At 28.3% G+C, this 20,086-nt stretch overlaps 2 protein-coding genes across 2 annotated transcripts; both read left to right on the top strand.

The window, feature by feature from the left end:
* Nucleotides 1-7,021: 7,021 nt before the first annotated feature.
* On the top strand, nt 7,022-9,239 carry LOC7467474 (endochitinase PR4). Its single transcript, XM_002326004.4, has 2 exons — nt 7,022-7,500; nt 8,647-9,239. Exons 1-2 carry the CDS (start codon nt 7,080-7,082, stop codon nt 9,051-9,053), a joined length of 828 nt encoding a protein of 275 aa, XP_002326040.2. The 5' UTR covers nt 7,022-7,079; the 3' UTR covers nt 9,054-9,239.
* A 6,119-nt stretch (nt 9,240-15,358) lies between these two features.
* On the top strand, nt 15,359-17,455 carry LOC7467473 (endochitinase EP3). The gene is made up of 2 exons (XM_002326003.4): nt 15,359-15,794; nt 16,601-17,455. The coding sequence occupies exons 1-2, from the start codon at nt 15,377-15,379 to the stop codon at nt 17,005-17,007; spliced, it is 825 nt and encodes a 274-aa protein (XP_002326039.2). The 5' UTR covers nt 15,359-15,376; the 3' UTR covers nt 17,008-17,455.
* The last annotated feature ends 2,631 nt before the right edge of the window (nt 17,456-20,086 follow it).

Here is a 20,086-nt window from a genome sequence, read left to right as displayed (position 1 = left end):
GTTTTTCTCACTGTCCTAATTATACAAGCATATTGTTATAATTAATGATTTCAATAATTTGAACTCTATACAATTTGTTTTTTTAGTTTTAATTTTTTTATAATATAAATAAATAAAAAAATTCTTCAAAAAAATTGAAAATTACTTAGTTTGGAAATTAAAAATTTCATGAATATGACATTTTTTCGTTTTATGTTTTTGAAAATGAAAGGTTGTGTTTCAAATTTGGTTGATTGATACCGAAATTAACAGAAGTGTTGGTCATTGTGTCCATTTATAATTGCCATAAATTGTGAATAACATGTTTGAGATTACGGTGTAAAGTGGTTTTTATTTAAAAATATATTAAAATAATAATTTTTATATTTTATATTTTTTATATGAATATATTAAAACGATAGAAAAATACTAAAAATATTAATTTAATAAAACTTTTTCAAAAAAAAATTAAAATTTAAAAAATACAATTCAACCACACTCCTAAACAACGTCGAAGTAAAAAAAACTAAATTGAGGTTTTTTAGACATTAAAAAGCATGTTTGAAAAAAAAACACTTTTTGCTAAAAATTATTAATTATTTTTATGTTTTAGATCGTTTTAATATACTAATGTTAAAAAATAATTTTTTAAAAATTAAAAAAAAATTATTTTAATATATTTTTAAATAAAAAATAATTTTAAATTATTACTTTCATAATTCTAAATATTTCATAAAAAATTGAATTGAATTTGTATCAAGAACATCCAAAAACTGCAACAACTAGGATCTTCGCCATCGAATCACTATTGGGATTATTTGGTGTCCAAAATCATGTTGAGCCGACGTTGAAAATCATCAATATTAATGGCGAGACTTTTGAAAGAAGTTGTCAAGTCCATTTCTACCATGATAGCAATTATGGATTGGGGTCCATGTCCATGGACCAACATTGTATCGATCATGAACCAAGTTTGAAATACAGTGGCAAAAAATCGATTTGCCGAACAAAAAAAATGAAAAATTAGGCAACTTGCTGTGATTTTAAAGGTTATCAATTCTGGTACTTGAGGGCCTAGCTGCTGTTGTCAATTGTGGAACTTGTCCCGCTCCCGTCCCGGGTTCGACCCTTTATGTGCACGTCTGTCACCCCCGCGGTGCCTTACCTGCTCCTGGGCTTGCAGGGTGTCCAGTGGGCCGTGGGGAATAGTCGTGGTGCGCGCAAGCTGGCCCGGACACCCCACGTAAATCAAAAAAAAAAAGGTTATCAATTCTGTTCCGTTTCGTCCGGAATAGCCAAAATATTTCATACCAATTTAAAAAACAAAACGAAACGAAACAAATTTCATCTCATTTTAAATCTCGGTCCGTTCCGGATTTTTCGGCTAAATTCTGCCCGGAACGTTCCGGTTTCATTCCACATGTTCCGTTCCACTCTTGAAAAGTCATTGAATCAAATTGAACATTGTTCAATTTAATTAATTAAACCACTCAATTATAAAAAGCTATTTTTCATTATTATTTTCAATAACAATGATATTAATAACAATATTGAAAATTATTAATTAATTTTTTAAAATTAGATTTATCAATAATATATATGATTTATCTTCATGTTGTTTTTTTCATGTTTATACTTTGTAGGAATTTGAGTAAAATAAGGGATGCTTTAGATTCCATTAATCTTGATAACATTGACCTAACTTTATATTTAAAATATTTGTGTTAAAACATTTTACTTTCATAATATTTTGATATTTTATTTAAGTTGAATTACTTTAAGTTAAAGATCTATTTAATCTTAACTATTTAGAAATATTTTAAATTTTAAAGTTATATTTGTTTGGCATTGTGTTTGTATTGCATAATTTATAATTAATTTATCTTGAATTTGAATTATGTTGGTTGAATATATATATATATATATATGTGTGAGAACAGTACAACCTCGAAACAGCACGCCAAAACATTTCAAAACTAAAATATTCTATTCTAATTGAAACAACAAAATACTTACCAAAACAAAATTAACAAATTTAGTGATTTCGTTTTGCTTCCCTATTATCGTATTGTTCGGCGTTGCTAGGGCATGTGCTTGGCTCACTTGACCGACAGCAAATATGATCTTTTCCCATGCGATATGGCCGCAGTGTGGTCAAATATCTCGGTAGTGTTGATTAACGGAGAGCTAAAGGCACACCCCACCCATTTCTTATCTAGCTAGATGTGGAAGAAACGATGGCTCCTATTTTACTTATAGTTCAGCTGCAAGTTAAAAGAAATAATGACCATAAAGGTATGTTTGGGAAGGTGTTTGTAGTTATTTTTTAAAATATTTTTTGTGTTGAAATGTATTAAAATAATATTTTTTTTATTTTTTAAAACTATTTTTAAAATCAGTATATTAAAATGATTTAAAATATAAAAAATATTATTTTTTACAAAAAAAATTTAAATTTTTTTAAAAACACGGGTTCACTTGCATTTATAAATAAGCTTGTGTAATAAGTTTACATGACATGTGATGGCATGTGTTGGAATTTGTTGTATCTATTCCAACTTGTTACATGTTTTGGTAATAAAAAAGTTTGTTTTTATATTTTAAAAGTTTTTTTAAAGTTTTTTTTATATTTTTAATTTATATTAATTTTTTAGTATTTTAAAACTTTTTTTGATTTGTTGATATTAAAAATAAATTTAGAAAAGATAAAAAATTATTATTTTAATGTATTTTTAAAATAAAAAATATTTTAAAAAACAAAATTTAAATTAGCAGCGGAGAAACAGCATAAATATAACAAAACACTAGTTAGGTAAACACCAAGAAAAAGAGCTAGAAAGTGTTGTGAGTGAGAAATGGGAGTTGAGAAGAGTGTTTCTCCACCTCCTTGTAATATGTATGGCTTCTCTAGTTTATAAAACAGAAGTAGGCAAATTATCCAACCACGTTAAATCTTAGGCGTCGATTCTGGGCATCCATTTTTATCCTGACAGTTAGCTACAAAAACTAGAAAAAGAAAGGAGCACTAGAAGACGGCTTCAGTTTTATCTTTTTCTATCCTTTCATTTATGGTGAAAGGTTGCCTTCTCTATCTCAAAAATATATAGGAAGGGGACGGAGATTTCAGGTAATTGACTAGTCAACGTCGGCTATGCCCATTCTATGCCATTGGGTGCCACTTCTTCGTAGAAGCTACTCTAGACTGTTCAAAGTTTTTCTTTTCAAATATATGTGGGGTGCCTCCTCTTCGAATGGTCCATCATAAGGAATCCTCTAGTCCTAGATAGGATATTACCATTTCTTTCGTTGGGAGATAGGATTGGACAGGCTTTTCCCTCCAAAGGCCGAACTGACATGGTAAGCTACCAATTGAGTCTGTGTCTTTATGTGGACAAGTTTCTATTTTCTTGCCTAACTACAGCGTTTACTTGAAATGGTAGTGATTGATTATCCTTTCCTAGTTGTTTGAAAAGTAATACGCATGTGCCAGCAATGGCCCTGCAGGTAATGGCGCCACAAATGGTATGGGAAATTAAACTCCTTGCCCTCTCTAGGGCCTAGATTTGTTTCGGCTGATAGTGTGCCAAAGAATTTAAGAGAATTGGTATTAGTACTGTGAGTGTGAAGAAAGGAGAAATGAAAAAAATTGAGGGCGGCTAAATGATGGCTCTGTAATTGGCCACCCACGATTGTCTGTAATGAACTGAACAACCTAGTCATTGAGAAGCCTAACACTTTATGCAAGTCTCTAAGTGAACAAATTTTAAGATTATGCTTGTCTCCTAGCATTGAAAATCCCCACTTTCGTAAAGCTTTTGAGGATCCTATTAAGCTCATCCCATATGATTCCCATCTATCGAGTGCTGTAACTGCACAATTCAAAGTTAAAACTTCATGTTGATTAAAAAAAGCTAATGTTAAGATATCCAAAAGCCTTGAAATGATTTAGACAAAAAATCCACCACTGTTAAGCTCATCATATGGGATCCTATTAAGCTCATCCCATATGATTCCCATCTATCGAGTGATTGGATGTTCAAATATCGTATTCGCTGCGACAAGGCCGGATGTTAGAAATATGGGTGAACTCTCCTCCACTTTTGAATAGCTTTAGCTTCCTCGGTTTTTCCTATATTTGAGATACGACTTGAAAACAAAAAGTTTGATATTATTTTACATATTTACGAGATGTACTATTGCATCTATATGTGTGTGTGTGTGTGTGTGTGTGTGTGTGTGTGATGAGGCCAAAATAAAAGGCTCAGCTGGGCTCGGAAAAAAAGAGAAGTGGGAGAGGAGAAAGATAAAATGAATTCGGCCCATCAGGACCTAAAAAGAGAGGAGGAAAGAAGCGGCGAAAAACAAGGAAATTTGTAGGGCTTGGGATCGTTATCTGTTTTGAGATTTAACTTTTTATATAACTCACATTCTTACCATTTTTAGAATTGTAATATTGATAGTGATTTAAAATATTTTTTATTTAAAGATATATTAAAATAAATTATTTTATTTTTTAAAAATTATTTTTAACATAGTACATTAAATGATATAACAACATAAAAAAATTCATTTTAAATAAAACAAAAATCAAAATTTAAAAAAATATAATTTACACCATGTTTTTAAATACACTCTTTTTTATAATAATAAGGTTGCCTTCTTCACTCTCGCCTGTAATATGGGCTCTCAAAATTGAATGTGGAGCTGTAACCAGTCGTATCATTATCTTCAAGATCTTCTAAATCCTTATTTATTAAGTAATGGTCAATTTTGAAACTTCCCTTTACAAATCTTTAATCACTAAGTTATGAAAGTTTTGTTCTTGGGCAGAACCTCCTCAACCATAATTAATTCCCCTCTGCCATGACCATGTTTTGCGTTGTGATCTCTGGCCATAGTTCTTCAGCAAAAAAAAAAAAAAACAGGAAGAATAGGATATGATACCAACTAGCACAATTTAAACTAATTACACTTCAGTACAAGAATTCATCATAAATTAAAGTTTTCTTTTATTAACTAATTAATCGTTTTAATTGTAATAAACAATTACAATTTAAATTGAGAAGTCAAGTTATTTAAAGGGAAGTTTTAATTGTAATAAGGTAGCGTCAACAAAACACTCCAGTCAATTTTGAAGGTAGAATAGTCTCACAAGAGATTTCACGCATTTAATTTAATAGATTGACTTCATGAGATTTTACATTTAGTCAAATCCGGTAATTGAATGTGTAGCTGGAACCACTCATCTTATTATCTTCAAGATCTTCTAAATCCTTATTTATTAAGTGACGGTCAATTTTGAAGCTTTAATTAAAAAATAATCCCTACAGATTATAGCGAACCCCCGACAGATAGCATCTTTTGAGTAATCCGGTAATTGAAAAAATAATCCTATATATATAGAAAAATTAAAAGCTAAAATTTGAAATAAATAAAAACTAAAACTAAAAAAAATAACATATTTTGAGTCTAATTTGAAAGTTTTTCTAACCCCGACAGATTATAACGAACCGATATTCCTGGTAGAGAATATTATAAATGTATTAACTATCTTATGGGTTGAAACGGTTAGAGAATAATATAAATCATATCATGTGTCAAAGAACTATCTTAACCCAATAGTTTAAGCTGTTAGGTGAGGTTCCAGAATATGATTTATAATATTCTCTAATACACTCCCTCAAGTGAAAGTCATTTGGGCTTGAAACTTGCACAGACTCACTTTATTAAAAAAATCATCTCAACCCAATAGCTTAAGCTGTTAGGTGAGGTCTCAGGATATGATTTATATTATTCTCTAACAATTCCACTGTAGAATACGTCTGCAAAATCTTTTAATAAAATTTAAACATAATTTAATAGTTAAATAAAATATTGTGTTTATTTTTATCAGACATATTATTTAGAGTAATTAAACTTTTTCTTGAGTTTGGACTTTCTATTCGATCCATAGGTGTTTTACACATGCTCTAGTTACAGCAAATTTATATCCGACTATGATTATTATTCTTGTACCAATATATATTTGTAATAACCACAATATTGGTACGTATGGGAAAGAAATTAAAATAAATTGAGAACTTGGCTCTGCCTCGGTGCTCAGTACCATTCGATCTCTAACATCTATGCTTCTAGAGATTTTGAGCTCCTAGTCTGTTCAAAGTTTTTTTAGCAGCCTTCCTTGATGATCTATATGAACCGAACAGTCAAGTCAATGAGAAGCCTAGCTACAACACTAAGCCAAGTCCCTAACCTTGTGGCGCATTGAGTGGAAGAAATTCTCAACGTTTGACTCCAGGTAGGATTGAAAATCTCCACTCATTTACGCTGTTGAGAATTAAGCACATGATTTATGGAATAATGTGTTGGTAACACCAGAATACAAGTTACAGATCCATGTTGATAAAAAAAAACAAAGTTAAGATGGCAAAATTCAATGAATCCGTACTTCATGAAATTTTAATTATTACCTAGGAAAATCCATGTCCAAAGTTAAAAACACATTATTCAATGAACTGTAATATAAATGGATATTTAAAAAATAAGATTGTGTTGCCCTAGTAGAATCATAATTATCAAACTTTGATTTGAGATTGACCCGGTTAAGAAGCTCGATCCCAAATTATATGGGTTAATCTGGGTTTACCTGAATTAACTTGAAAAAATTTAAAAAATATATATAAAAATTTAAATATTTTATATAAAAAATTTAAAAAACAATTCATATAAATATTAAATATACATATTAGATTGGATTGATGTTAGATTGGATTGATATAGGTTTGTATAAGTAGAACGTGAGATGTCTCTCTTGCCATCAAGGCATTTAGAATTTTCATATCTATCGTTATATGGTGCTTCGTATAGTTTCACAAAACTTTGCTTGGTGAACCTACTTTTGTCGTTATAAGTCAATTAAGCAGACCCGTATTCTACACGCACAAATATCCATAAAAATCTACAAGTTCTTATTGAATTCCCAACCTTTTTAAGCTAACAAGTTACATGCTATCCTGCTATATATATGGCCCAAACCAAACCTTATTTTTCCATCCAGATTTTCTACCCTTAATTAAATAAAAAAACACCTTGCTTACCTTATGTTTTCTCTTAACATGGGAAACAATTTACTATCCATCATTCTGGCTATGATGCTGGCTGTAACCATGCCACAGTTGCTAATGTCTCAAAATTGTGGTTGTGCTCCCAACTTGTGCTGTAGTCAGTTTGGCTTCTGTGGCACCGGTGATGCTTATTGTGGCCAAGGATGTCGAGAGGGACCTTGTACCCCTAGCACGCCTAGTAACAATGATGTTACGGTGGCTGACGTTGTTACACCGGAATTCTTCAACGGTATAATCAATCAAGCCGGTGGAGATTGTGCCGGGAAGAGCTTCTACACACGAGATGCGTTTCTCAGTGCTCTCAATTCTTATTCTCAGTTTGGCAAGATTGGATCAAATGACGATTCCAAACGTGAGATTGCAGCATTTTTTGCTCACGTCACGCATGAGACCGGACGTAAGATCTCTTAAATCTCATCTATATATATATATATATATATATACAGTGGCGGAGCCAGAAAATTTTAAATAAGGAGGCAAATCAATAACAAATACTTGACATTATATACTATCTAAACATGTGTTATATATAGAGAAATTAATTTGAAATACATGTACTAACTCATGTTAATTAAAATTAATTTAAAAATATTTTTAAAATAAAAAATTTACATTATAATTATTCTTTCGAGTTTTTATATTTTAAAATTGTTTCATAATGACTTTATTCTTAATTTTATTAAAGATATTCTTTCTAAATATATACAATTAAACTTTTATTTATCTATTTTTAAATCTTCAAGGGACTAATGAAATTATTGGCAACAATTCTTTGTTGACTTGTTGTTTTATACAAGTGGGTTAAATATAAATATTAATATATTTTTTTAATTTTTTTATTATGTCTCTAATTTTTTGTGTTGTTGAGTACTTCATTTTTAATCACTAGTAAGTTGATCATCATAATTTTTCATGTGAAATTCATAACAAAATACATATTAATTCATCAAAACTCATTTCAAATCATATTCATATGTATATAATATTTATTCATGTACATATTAATTTAATAAATCTATAAATTATCATAAACTCTAACATTTTTAATAACTAATTATTAAGGAATAAAACTAAAATTAAACAATGAAATAAATAAAAAAAATAAAAGAAACTCATCTAAAACATAAAGCATAAAGTATAAAAGATTACTTAACTAACTAATTAACAGTTTAGGATTTGAAGAAAAATTTTATAAAAGGAAGAGAGGGAGGAACAATAATTTTAAAAAGAAAAGAAAAGAAAAGCTTGGATTAATTAATAATTAATCAAAAAAATTAAACTTGTTAAGTTAATATATATATATATATATATATATATATATATATATATATATATATATATATATATAAAAAGATTAAGGGGGCAATTGCCCCCTTAATCCCCATTGTGGCTCCGCCACTGTATATATATATGTATATGTATATTAACATGCATACAAACTTGGAAGTGCTATAGTTGCTAGAGAATGATCGTTATGATATGTACACAAGCATAACCATACATCTCAAAGTTAACAAATGGATATGTTTTGCTTGGTTTACAGACTTCTGCTACATAGAAGAAATAAACGGTGCCTCTCATGACTACTGTGATGAGACCAATACACAGTATCCATGCAACCCGAACAAGAACTACTTTGGCCGTGGACCTCTTCAACTAACATGGAATTACAATTACGGGGCGGCTGGAGGGGCAAACAACTTTGATGGACTAAACTCTCCCGAAACTGTGGCCAATGATCCTGTTGTATCATTTAAGACTGCCTTATGGTTTTGGATGACTAATGTCCGCCCTGTGGTCACTCAAGGATTTGGTGCAACGATTAGAGCCATTAATGGTGCAGTTGAATGTAATGGTGGAAATTCTGGTGCTGTTCAAGCTCGAATTGGGTATTACACAGATTATTGTAACCAGTTTGGCGTTGCACCTGGCGATAATCTAAGTTGTTAGGTTACATTAGGCATATCATAGTATAGTAATGAAATAAAATGGAATCTACCTTTTGCCATTTCTCGAATGTAAGGTGGGATACCCAGTGGTGCTCTGTAACTCTCGATCGAGTTCGATGTATTTCATGGAATGGATTTTACAAATAAATAAAAGAATTAATAAAGACATAATTGATTTTGCTTATAATGTATTTGCTGGCTTAATTTGTTGTTATGTTCATTGCAATTGCAAGTTTCTTGTTTAGTTTTTTATTTATTTATAATCTTCTAAAGCTTGCATTTATGTACTCTTCTTTTTAGTTGTGTATGAGGTTATTTCTTCAAGAGTTAAAAATAGCTAATTAATCCTTCTGATTTATTGACTTTAATTAATGCATTGGTCCTTGTAGTATCAAAATTAAGCAATTAATAGTCCTTGACCAGCATTAAATACTCTCAGTTTAGATTTTTATATATAAAAAAAACATCCTCTTTCCATTCCTTATCACATTTTTCTCATCTTAACTATTTCAATTTTTAGAGATGAAAAAAATATATTTAAGAATTGCAGAAAATAAAAAAAAAAACTATTTTATGAATGGATTTAATAATATAAGGATTAAATAATAGTTTTTAAAACCACAAGGACTAATTGATTAGCTTCATTAAACTACAAGGACTAAGTAACAAATTAAATCATGAAAATGGAAATCAGATCCACAATCAATTTTCTAGAGAAGATTATTCAATGAAAGTTTAAACAATTTTACCTTTGTAAATCTCTTTATGCGTTTTTTGCTTATAAATCCCTACAAACAAATTTCAGATTAATCCCTTAAATATTGATGATTACCAATCGTTTCCCAGACAAAAAAAAAATGACGATTAAGTTTCCAAAGGATTAGAAATTATCAATCAAGTATTTTGATTAATGTCTAACTAGTATGAATTGGTGTTCGATTTATCAAAACTTTCAAAATCTCACTTATTATATATGAGATAAAACTTAATAAAACTTTTCGGCTTTAGTTAATTGACTTGATTTCTATGCATACACATGCAGCATATCAAGAAATACTCTAAAAGGCTGGAAAAAATATTGTTTCCCACAGCATTGTTTATTGTTTACATAGGAACAAATAAATCATTATGTACTGACATAATGATTTATCTTTTTTTAGTCCAAATTTTTTTATTATATCTTTATAAACCCAAATTAATTAACAATTAAAGCATATTTATTAAGGAATAGAAAAATTCAAAGATAGGGGATTAAGATGAAAAAGCGCGACAAAATAATATGGTTTTTCTAAACTTTGGGCTAAATATACACTTTGGTCCTCTAAATTTTCAAATTATAAATTGTTTATCCCTAAAAATTTATGAAATTTAATTTTTTTTTTTTTTTTTTTTTGAAAAAGCATGTTTTATATTTGATCCATGGATTTTTAATATGTCAAACTAGATTATCCTAATTTGGGTCCAAGTCAATCTAACATAAAAACCGATACAGATTAAATGCAATGTCATCAATTTTTTTGGCATAATAACTGAAAAAAAAAAGAGGTTATGATGATGATTCGTGAAGGAGATGCAGATAAACTTCATGATAGAATGCGTCGGCTAGACAGCCTATTTTGTTTGGGCCGGCACTGAACAGCCTAACACTGTAGCATGACATCTATTCCGATCCACCTCAGTCCACTACACGCAGACCTGCGCGCCTTCATTCACACAAAAATTCTCCGAGCAAAGTAGAAGCATCAACTCTCTAATAATGACATCACAAAGAACATGTTTTTGCGAGAATAACCAGGCTTAAAAATAAAGTTTATAATTCATGTCCACACACTTCAACAATAACAAAGCCAGAGTTTTTTAAATGAGAAGATAAATTATTAATAAATATTATATTATATAAATATGTGTTAGAAATCAATTCAAAACATATATATTAATTCATATTAAGTAAAATTAATATGAACCTGCTAGATTTTTTTATTATTATTAGTGTCTACATAATAATTAATATAATTACACCATAATTTTCTGTTAAACAAAAATCAGTTGAGTTACATAATAATTCTAAATATTTCATATAAAATTCATAGCAAAATACATATCAATTCATCAAAATCAAAACTCATTTCAATTCATATCTATATGCATATAATAAGTATGTTGATTAAATTATACTTAATTATTTCTAGACATTTAATTGATGAACAATGCCTATAGTGTTTGTGTAAGAGGAACAATGCTTGAAAAACATATTTTCTACTTGATATTTTATTTACAGACAAATCATGTGAAAATATTAAATTTCAATAAATTACTCTGTTAATGTAAGAGATGCCAAGAATAGTGGTTTTGCATGAATATTAATTTATTCCTTTATAATAAGAAAAGAAATATTTAATTGATTAAATTAGCATATTCAAATATTTATTTTAAACATATTCATATCAAAACCCTTAAATTTTCATAAATCCTAATATTTTTAATAAATAATTATAAAAGAATAAAATTAAAATTAGATAATGAAACAAATAAAAAAGATGAAGAAAATTTACCTAAAATATAAATAACAAAAGAGATTAATTACTTAATTGTACTTAAAGAGAAATTTATATATTGGAGAGGGCAGGGAATAACAACTTGAAAAAAAAAAACTCTTAGTTAGTTAGGGAAGAAAAAGAAAAAAAAGGAAAAAATGTAGGGTAAAAAGCTGGATATATATATTATATATTATATTAAGATATAAGTAAAGAATAACAACTTTCTTTCCCTATATTAACCATTCACCAAACTATTATATTAATATTTTAATATAAAAAACATTAAAAAAAAAATTAAGGGGCAACTACCCCTTTTGTTTCTATGTGGCTCCGCCACTTCACTTCAGCACAAGAATTCATCATATACTAGTCACATAACCCGCGCGATGCCACGGGTTAATTTTTTTTGTATAAAAAATACAAAAAAAATATTAAGATTTAAAAGTGTTAGGTCTTTCTGCAAATCTATATCCAAGAATCTTGGGTTTGGCTATAACACCTTACCCAAAAGTAATATTTATAATAATAATAATAATATTAAACTTGCATGACCCAGTAGGTCTCGCTCTAATACCAGACCTAATAGCCTTGGATGTGGATCTGGCTGCAAGGTCATGTCATAAAAGTATGATAATTAAATAAATTAATTAAAAAGAAAAAAACCAATAGAAAGAAAAAAAACTAATGAAGAAAAAGAACAAAAATCTGAATTAACTGGGTTAACCCGTCAAATCTTGGATTCGTGTCGTGAAAGTTTGATAACTAAATAGAAAAAAAAATTGACGGGTTACCCATAATTAACCGGGCTAACCCGTCAAACCAGGTTACATGTCAAACCCGGGATCTACGTCATGAAAGTCTGATGACTAAATAGAAAAAAAATTGAACATTAACAACCTAAACTAAACGAAAAAACATTAATTAAAAATAATAAAAAACAAAAACAAACAAAATACATAAGCCTGTTACTAATGAGGAAAAAGAAAAAAAAAATCTGAATCAACTGAGTTAACCCGTCAAATCAGGTTAACCCGTCAAACCTGGGATTCGCGTCATGAAAGTTTGATAACTAAATAGAAAAAAAAATCGATGGGTCAAACGAAAAAAAATTAACAAACTAAACTAAACGAAAAAAATTGATTAAAAAGGAAAAAAACAAAAAACAAATTTAGATTAACTTGTTAAATCAGGTTAACCTGTCAAACCCGAGATCCGTGTCATGAAAGTATGATAACTAAATAAATTTTTTTTTTCACATTAACAAACTAAATTAAATAAAAAAAAAATTCATTAAAAGAAATAGAAAAAAAAGTGAACATTAACAACCTAAACTAAATGAAAAAAATTAATTAAAAAAAACAAAAACAAACAAAAGACATAAGCATATTACCAATGAGGAAAAAGAAAAAAATTTTGAAACAACTGAGTTAAACCGTCAAATCAGGTTAACCCATCAAACCTGGGATTCGCGTCATGAAAGTTTGATAACTACATAAAAAATCGATGGGTCAAACGAAAAAAATTGATTAAAAAGGAAAAAAACAAAAAAAAAATTCAGGTTAACTCACCAAACCCGAGATCCGTGTAATAAAAATATGATAACTAAATAAAAAAAATTTCACATTAGCAAACTAAATTAAACAAAAAAAATCATTAAAAGAAAAAAAAACACAAAGAAAAAAGCAAAAAAAAAAACCATAGGCGATACAAAAAAAAAAGGGAAAACAAAAACGAAAAAAAAGAAAGAAAAAGTCAAGTGTTTCACTGTGCACTGTTTGCACAGTGATACATTATATGTAAAAAACAGAAGAAACAAAAGCGAAAAAAAAAAACAAGAAAAAAACATCTGCTGCTACAGTGAAAAACCCGCGCGTAATGAGGAAAAAAAAAATCTGAATCAACTGAGTTAACCCGTCAAATCAGGTTAACCTGTCAAACCTGGGATTCGCGTCATGAAAGTTTGATAACTACATAGAAAAAAAAAATCGATGGGTCAAACGAAAAAAATTGATTAAAAAGGAAAAAAAACAAAAAAAAATCAGGTTAACTCGTCAAACCCGAGATCCATGTAATAAAAATATGATAACTAAATAAAAAAAAAATCACATTAACAAACTAAATTAAACAAAAAAATCATTAAAAGAAAAAAAAACACAAAGAAAAAAACAAAATAAAAACCCATAGGCGATACAAAAAAAGGGAAAACAAAAACAGAAAACAAAGAAGAAAAAATCAAGTGTTTTACTGTGCACTGTGTGCATAGTGATACATTATATGTAAAAAACAGAAGAAACAAAAGCGAAAAAAAAAACTAAAAAAAAAAAACACATGCTGCTACAGTGAAAAACCCACACGTTTTAGAATATTACTTAATATTTCGAAATATTGAACCCAACGGAAGAGAAAAACAACCCATGATGCAAAATTCAGTATCAATTTTGTTATTTTCACTATTTGATTTTTTAAAATGACTAATATGATTTTTGTTAATCTTTATTAACAACACCCGAACTACATATATTATGCAATTGTCTAACGCACTGTCATAGTGGTATCTTCGAGTTGAAAATGTATACATACTTTCTACTTGAATTCTTTAATTAAATTTTCTAAAATTAAAGTTTTCTTTTATTAACTAATTAATCGTTTTAATTGTAATAAACAATTACAATTTATATTGAAAAGTCAAGTTATTTAAAGGGAAGTTTTAATTGTAATAAGGTAGCGTCAACAAAACACTCCAGTCAATTTTGAAGGTAGAATAGTCTCACAAGAGATTTCACGCATTTAATTTAATTGATTGACTTCATGAGATTTTACATTTAGTCAAATCCGGTAATTACCATGTCCATGAGATAATCATTATTAACTAATGAATAAATTATTGATAAAATGTCAATGGATACTGATTGATATTTTGTGTGTTTGATATTGTGATATAAGATATATTTTAAAAGTATTTTTTTATTTAAAAATTTTATTAAAATATTTTTTTATATTTTTTATATCAATATATTATAATTATTGAAAAATATTAATGTAATACTTTTTAAATTAAATTTATTTTTAAAATATATATAAACGAAGATATAAACAAAACTTAAGCACATTCTTAGTAACATTATCACATACCACAAATGATTAAAAAATTTCACCTAATAATGACGAGGAAATTCTTGTATACACTTCTAGATCGTGATAAATAGTAATGAGAGTTGCATTATATAAAAAAAAAAAAATAGAGAGAAGAGAAAAGAAAATACATGAGAGTTGCAATGCTTGTCCATATATAACCAGCTTGAAGGTGGTAGTGGATTTTTGAACCATTTTTACCAACAAAGAACACGTCTCGTGCAAGCCCATTTTTCTTCAACATTAGTCCAAAAAAGCATGTCACTTGTGTACGACAATTCGAAAGGTCAAAGTTAAATTTCAAAATTGAAGAATTAAGGAGATTTTCGGATGTTCAATGAATTAAACAATACCTAAGAATTCCCTAAGGCATGATTTTGTTATCAGATAAAAAAGTCAATTGCTTCTAAGATTTCTTCCATGCAGGGAGGTATCAATTTATATTAAGAAGTAGACTTTTCAATGCCTACCAAAGCTAAACCACCACCGGCACTACTTTTCAATTTATACTAAGTTCTAGACAAAGCACTGCTTGTTCAAATTGACTTTTCAAGCATCAAACAATTGAAATCTCTTAGTTGTAGCACTATAAATATCAAGTTCTCATCCTTACATATATATATATATATATCACAATTTTCTTTATATAGAAATAATGGCACCCTCTACAAGAAAATGCCAGTTAGTCATTGTTTTACTAGGTATTCTTATTGCCGGAGCTCTGCCAAGCTATATCGTAGCTCAAAATTGTGGGTGTGCCGCAAACGAATGCTGCAGCCGGTGGGGTTTCTGTGGCACCGGCAATGAATATTGCGGCACTGGGTGTCAAGAGGGTCCATGTTTTGCACCAGCTCCTACCAATGATGTCTCAGTGCCTGATATTGTGACCCCAGAATTTTTTGGTGGGATCCTTGATCAAGCTAATTCAAGTTGTGTTGGGAAGAGCTTCTATTCACGAGATGTATTTCTTGAGGCTCTCGGTTCATATTCTCGATTTGGTAGGATTGGTTCAGTTGATGATTCCAGGCGGGAGATCGCAGCTTTCTTTGCCCATGTCACTCATGAGACTGGACGTAAGATTTCTCTCCTTATCTGTCGTCTGAAGTTTTGTCGATATTTTTAGATATAATTATAATTTATACCTCGTAGTTTAACCGAACTAACTGACACCTTTATAATTAAAGTTTTCCTTTGTAATTATTTTTATTTTATTTCTTATTATTTTCTATTTTTATTTATTTTATGTCCCTTTTTTTCTGGATTTTTCTATCAAATATGTTTCTATCTTTTCTTTTCTGTATTAACATTTTAAAAACTAAAAAAATATTAAAATAAATAACTATTTAAATAATGATGTTCAAGGATGTACGTATAAAATATATTGGGGAAGTGAGATTTTGGTGAACTAGTAACGGAGCTACGAGTAGTGATTAACGATATCCTAAAACTCATATATTTCGAAGATTCAATTTTTCCTTTTTACACTAGGATTTGATTTATTTTTTTTTTAATTCTGATATCTGGAAACTTATTAAACCCTAACTAATTCGGTTGAGTCGGATCAGCCCAATAAAAGGTAACACTTTTACAATAATAATATATTTCATTCACAAAACTCAAATTCAAAGTTTTGCTCGAAGATAATAAGTGTTGAACCACTTAAATTAATCAATGTTGATACACTGAAACTTGATTTAACATGATAAACCTCATTAAACCATATACTTCTATATAATAAATTAAAATTTATGAGAAAAGTTAATTTAACTTTGTATAGCAAATCCATAGCGAAGGTAACAATTCTAGGGTCAGATACAACTGGTAGTAAACAAGTTAATTTCTATTAGTTAGTAATTAACAAATAGAATATTTTCTGCAGATTTTTGTTCCATAGAAGAGATCAATGGACCATCAAGGGACTACTGTGATGAGGACAACACACAATATCCATGCAATCCTGATAAAGGTTACTATGGCCGAGGACCAATCCAGCTCTCATGGAATTATAATTATGGACCAGCCGGAGAAAGCATCGGTTTTGATGGATTAAACTCACCTGAGGTCGTGGCCAATGACCCTTTAATTTCATTCAAGACAGCTTTGTGGTATTGGATGAATTTTGTCCAACCTGTAATCAGCCAAGGGTTCGGGGAAACTATTAGAGCCATTAATGGTGCTCTTGAATGCGACGGAGGAAATTCTGCTACTGTTCAAGCTCGGGTTAGGTATTATACTAATTATTGTAATCAACTGGGAGTGGCGCCTGGAGATAACCTAACCTGTTAAGAGAGAGTTTCACCATCGAAATTTTCTTTTCTATTTTGGTTGTCTTTTTAAAATATAAAAATAAAAATAATAATTTATCTCGCTGTGCTCTTAGTTCTATAATCTAAATACATAAAAAAGAGTACATATATAGAGCAGGAGGAGTTAAGTTTACTTCTTCACATTCTCTTGGTGAAGAGATCATGTGGACTTACATGCCATCGTACTTGTGGTTTGGAAAATGAGAGGACTGGAATTATGAAGAAGGTTGTCATACGAAGCTAGAAGGAAGTTTCTGCTATGTTTCTTGCTGACAGGTTGATGGACTAATGAGGACATCTTAATACGTCCAAGGAGTAACCCCAGTCGCAGACTCATCCAAGATCCAAAGTTAAAAATTGCTAGTGAATATATTTTATTTTTCATCTGGAATATATTTATTATTAATAAAGATATTTTTTATTTTAAATACTAATTTATATTTTATTAATAAATTAAGAGTAAAAATAAGGTTTATGGGATAAAAATATTTGCAAACAAATTATAAAGTTATTATAACTATGAGATTCATTTTGTATCAAAATATTGTTTTTAAATGTTCCTAATCAACATTCTATTAAGATTAGACATTAATTAAAGTTGTTGAGACTAGTGTATATTATATTTTTTTTCTTTATAAAAGAAACAACTGCTCTCATAAACTGAGGTTTGAGAGATATCTGAAACTAATATGTATGTGCTTGTTAGATGACATGTACACTAAACTAATTCGCAAGATGATTCCATATGAAGATATCACCTATATCTATGGAAAGACTCTTATGATAATTATATAAGTGATCTTTAAATTTAAGATTATTAAATTATTTTATATAATGATTGTTATACTTTTATCCTAACCACATGTTGTCTTAATCAAGGGTAATAAACAAGTAGATATTGAGTGTAATATAAATTATATAAAGATATTTAAGTAATCAAGAGAGGATTCATGATCCTAGATGAATTAGAAAAAATATTCTATATGTTTTCAAATAATATTGATTCTGAAATCCTCAGCCAAGATGGAATCAGTTTTGAAAAGAATTTCAAAATATTATTCAAATAATCAATGACTATAATGTTGACAAATAACATGATTTGACAAAGCAAACATACTTCATACTACAATATCTAAATCAAAACATTCTTAATGAAGGGATAATAATTACACCAAGAAACTTGTCAGTGAATGATTAAGTCAAATCACTTATGACTTTTCTAATATTTGAGAGATCATGATAGATTACTATATATTATACTTGATCTTCAAATATAAATCAATCAATTATTGAATTGATAAAAAATTAAATGTTTAATGCACTTAATCTTATTTTATTTAGAATTATGATTTATATTTGGGTCAACTTATTAGAGAACCTAATAAGTCACACATATAGGAACCATTGGTGAGAAACTAAAATGGGATGATTAATTAAGTGTGACTTGATTGTAACTAAATTTTAAAAATTAAGGACTAAAATATAATTAATACAGGGGATTACAATTTTAGACCTAGAAAAATCATGTAGAGACTTAATTAAATAAATTTATAAAATCATCCTAAAATAATATATATGATATTATTTAAGAGAGAAATTAATATTTTATTGTTTATATGGTTTTTTAGGTTTCTTTATAAATAGAATAATATGCTCTTATTTCCTATATATATATATATATATATATATATATATATATATATATATATATATATAAAGAATGTGTAAAAAGTACAGTACATAAACACCTAAATCATAAAAGAAAAGAACTAGCACTATAAGATACAACAACCTTTCTCTCGTAAAAGGGTTTAGAAGATTTTTCACTGGTGGTTCGTATAGATTATCGTTAGAAGCTGGACACCTAGACGACTTGTGATTTGCAACAACTCAACCTTGAAGCAAATATTCAAAGTTGAAAATAACGTATGAACTTCAAGTAATCTTCGCATAAACTCTACCATATATGAGTTTGCTTACTTTGTATAAACTCTAAAATATACAAAGTAAGCAAACTCACATATTTGTTTTTACCAATTTATGTTTTAGGTTAATTTAATTATTTTTTTAGTTTTCTTATATATATTTAAGTGTTTACAGCCTTTTACTAAGAGAAATTTATTGTATTAATATATGATTTGTATGTGAAGGTTTGTTTAGGAGTTTAGGGAAATTGAATTTTGCTAAAGTTGAATTTGATTTTGCAACTTAGGCGTGTTATAATTGAATAAATAATTGGTAATTTTAATGGGTACCAATCCCATTTTGTCAATTTTATTGTTAAGTAGAATTTAGGAAAAAAAATGATTTTTTTATGAAATTAATGAAATCAAAATTATTCTATTTAGGTTTTATAATTAAGTAATGGTGTGATCGTTCTTGAATGTATCAAGATTCATTAAAAGGGATATATAGACAAGATTATCTTCAAGGAGTTGAAAGTTTTATTAATTTCATAATTTATAAACTGAATAATATTAGTGCAGATGAAATTAGATGTTCATATGTAAAATGTAAAAATAAAAAGTTTCACCATAAAGATATGTCCATTGTCAACTTAGGTCTTTTCTTTGTTTTACTTTTTTTACTTTTACCCTATTCCATTAAATTGTTTTTATTTAAATAATGATCTTTTACATTTTTGTTTTTTATTATCATATATTTTGAAGAGATTAGTTTGATTTGTATAAAAAACATTCTTATATTTTATATGAATAAGTTGTATTAGTATGAAGATTTTTATAAAAACCAAAAATTATTTTTTTATTAGTAACAACATTTAGCCACTAAGATTAAATAAATGAAAAAAATTTAAAATAAAAAGGATTGTCGATGTAAACCATTTGCATGTGAAACTATTTATTTTGATTGAGATAAGTTTTTCGCTTTAATATTAAATTAGTATTAATAACTTTTTTGCATTTATTAATTCATATATTTATTAGTATATTTTATAAAGTATACACTATTCACTTCTCAATTAATAAATTTAATGATAAATAAAAACATATCCATAAGTTATTTTTATCATGTTAGAAATTGACTTGAAATCCTACTCT

The sequence above is a fragment of the Populus trichocarpa genome, chromosome 19, assembly GCF_000002775.5.
Source record: "Populus trichocarpa isolate Nisqually-1 chromosome 19, P.trichocarpa_v4.1, whole genome shotgun sequence".
Lineage (NCBI taxonomy): Eukaryota > Viridiplantae > Streptophyta > Magnoliopsida > Malpighiales > Salicaceae > Populus > Populus trichocarpa.
This window is presented reverse-complemented; position numbering and strand designations above follow the sequence as displayed.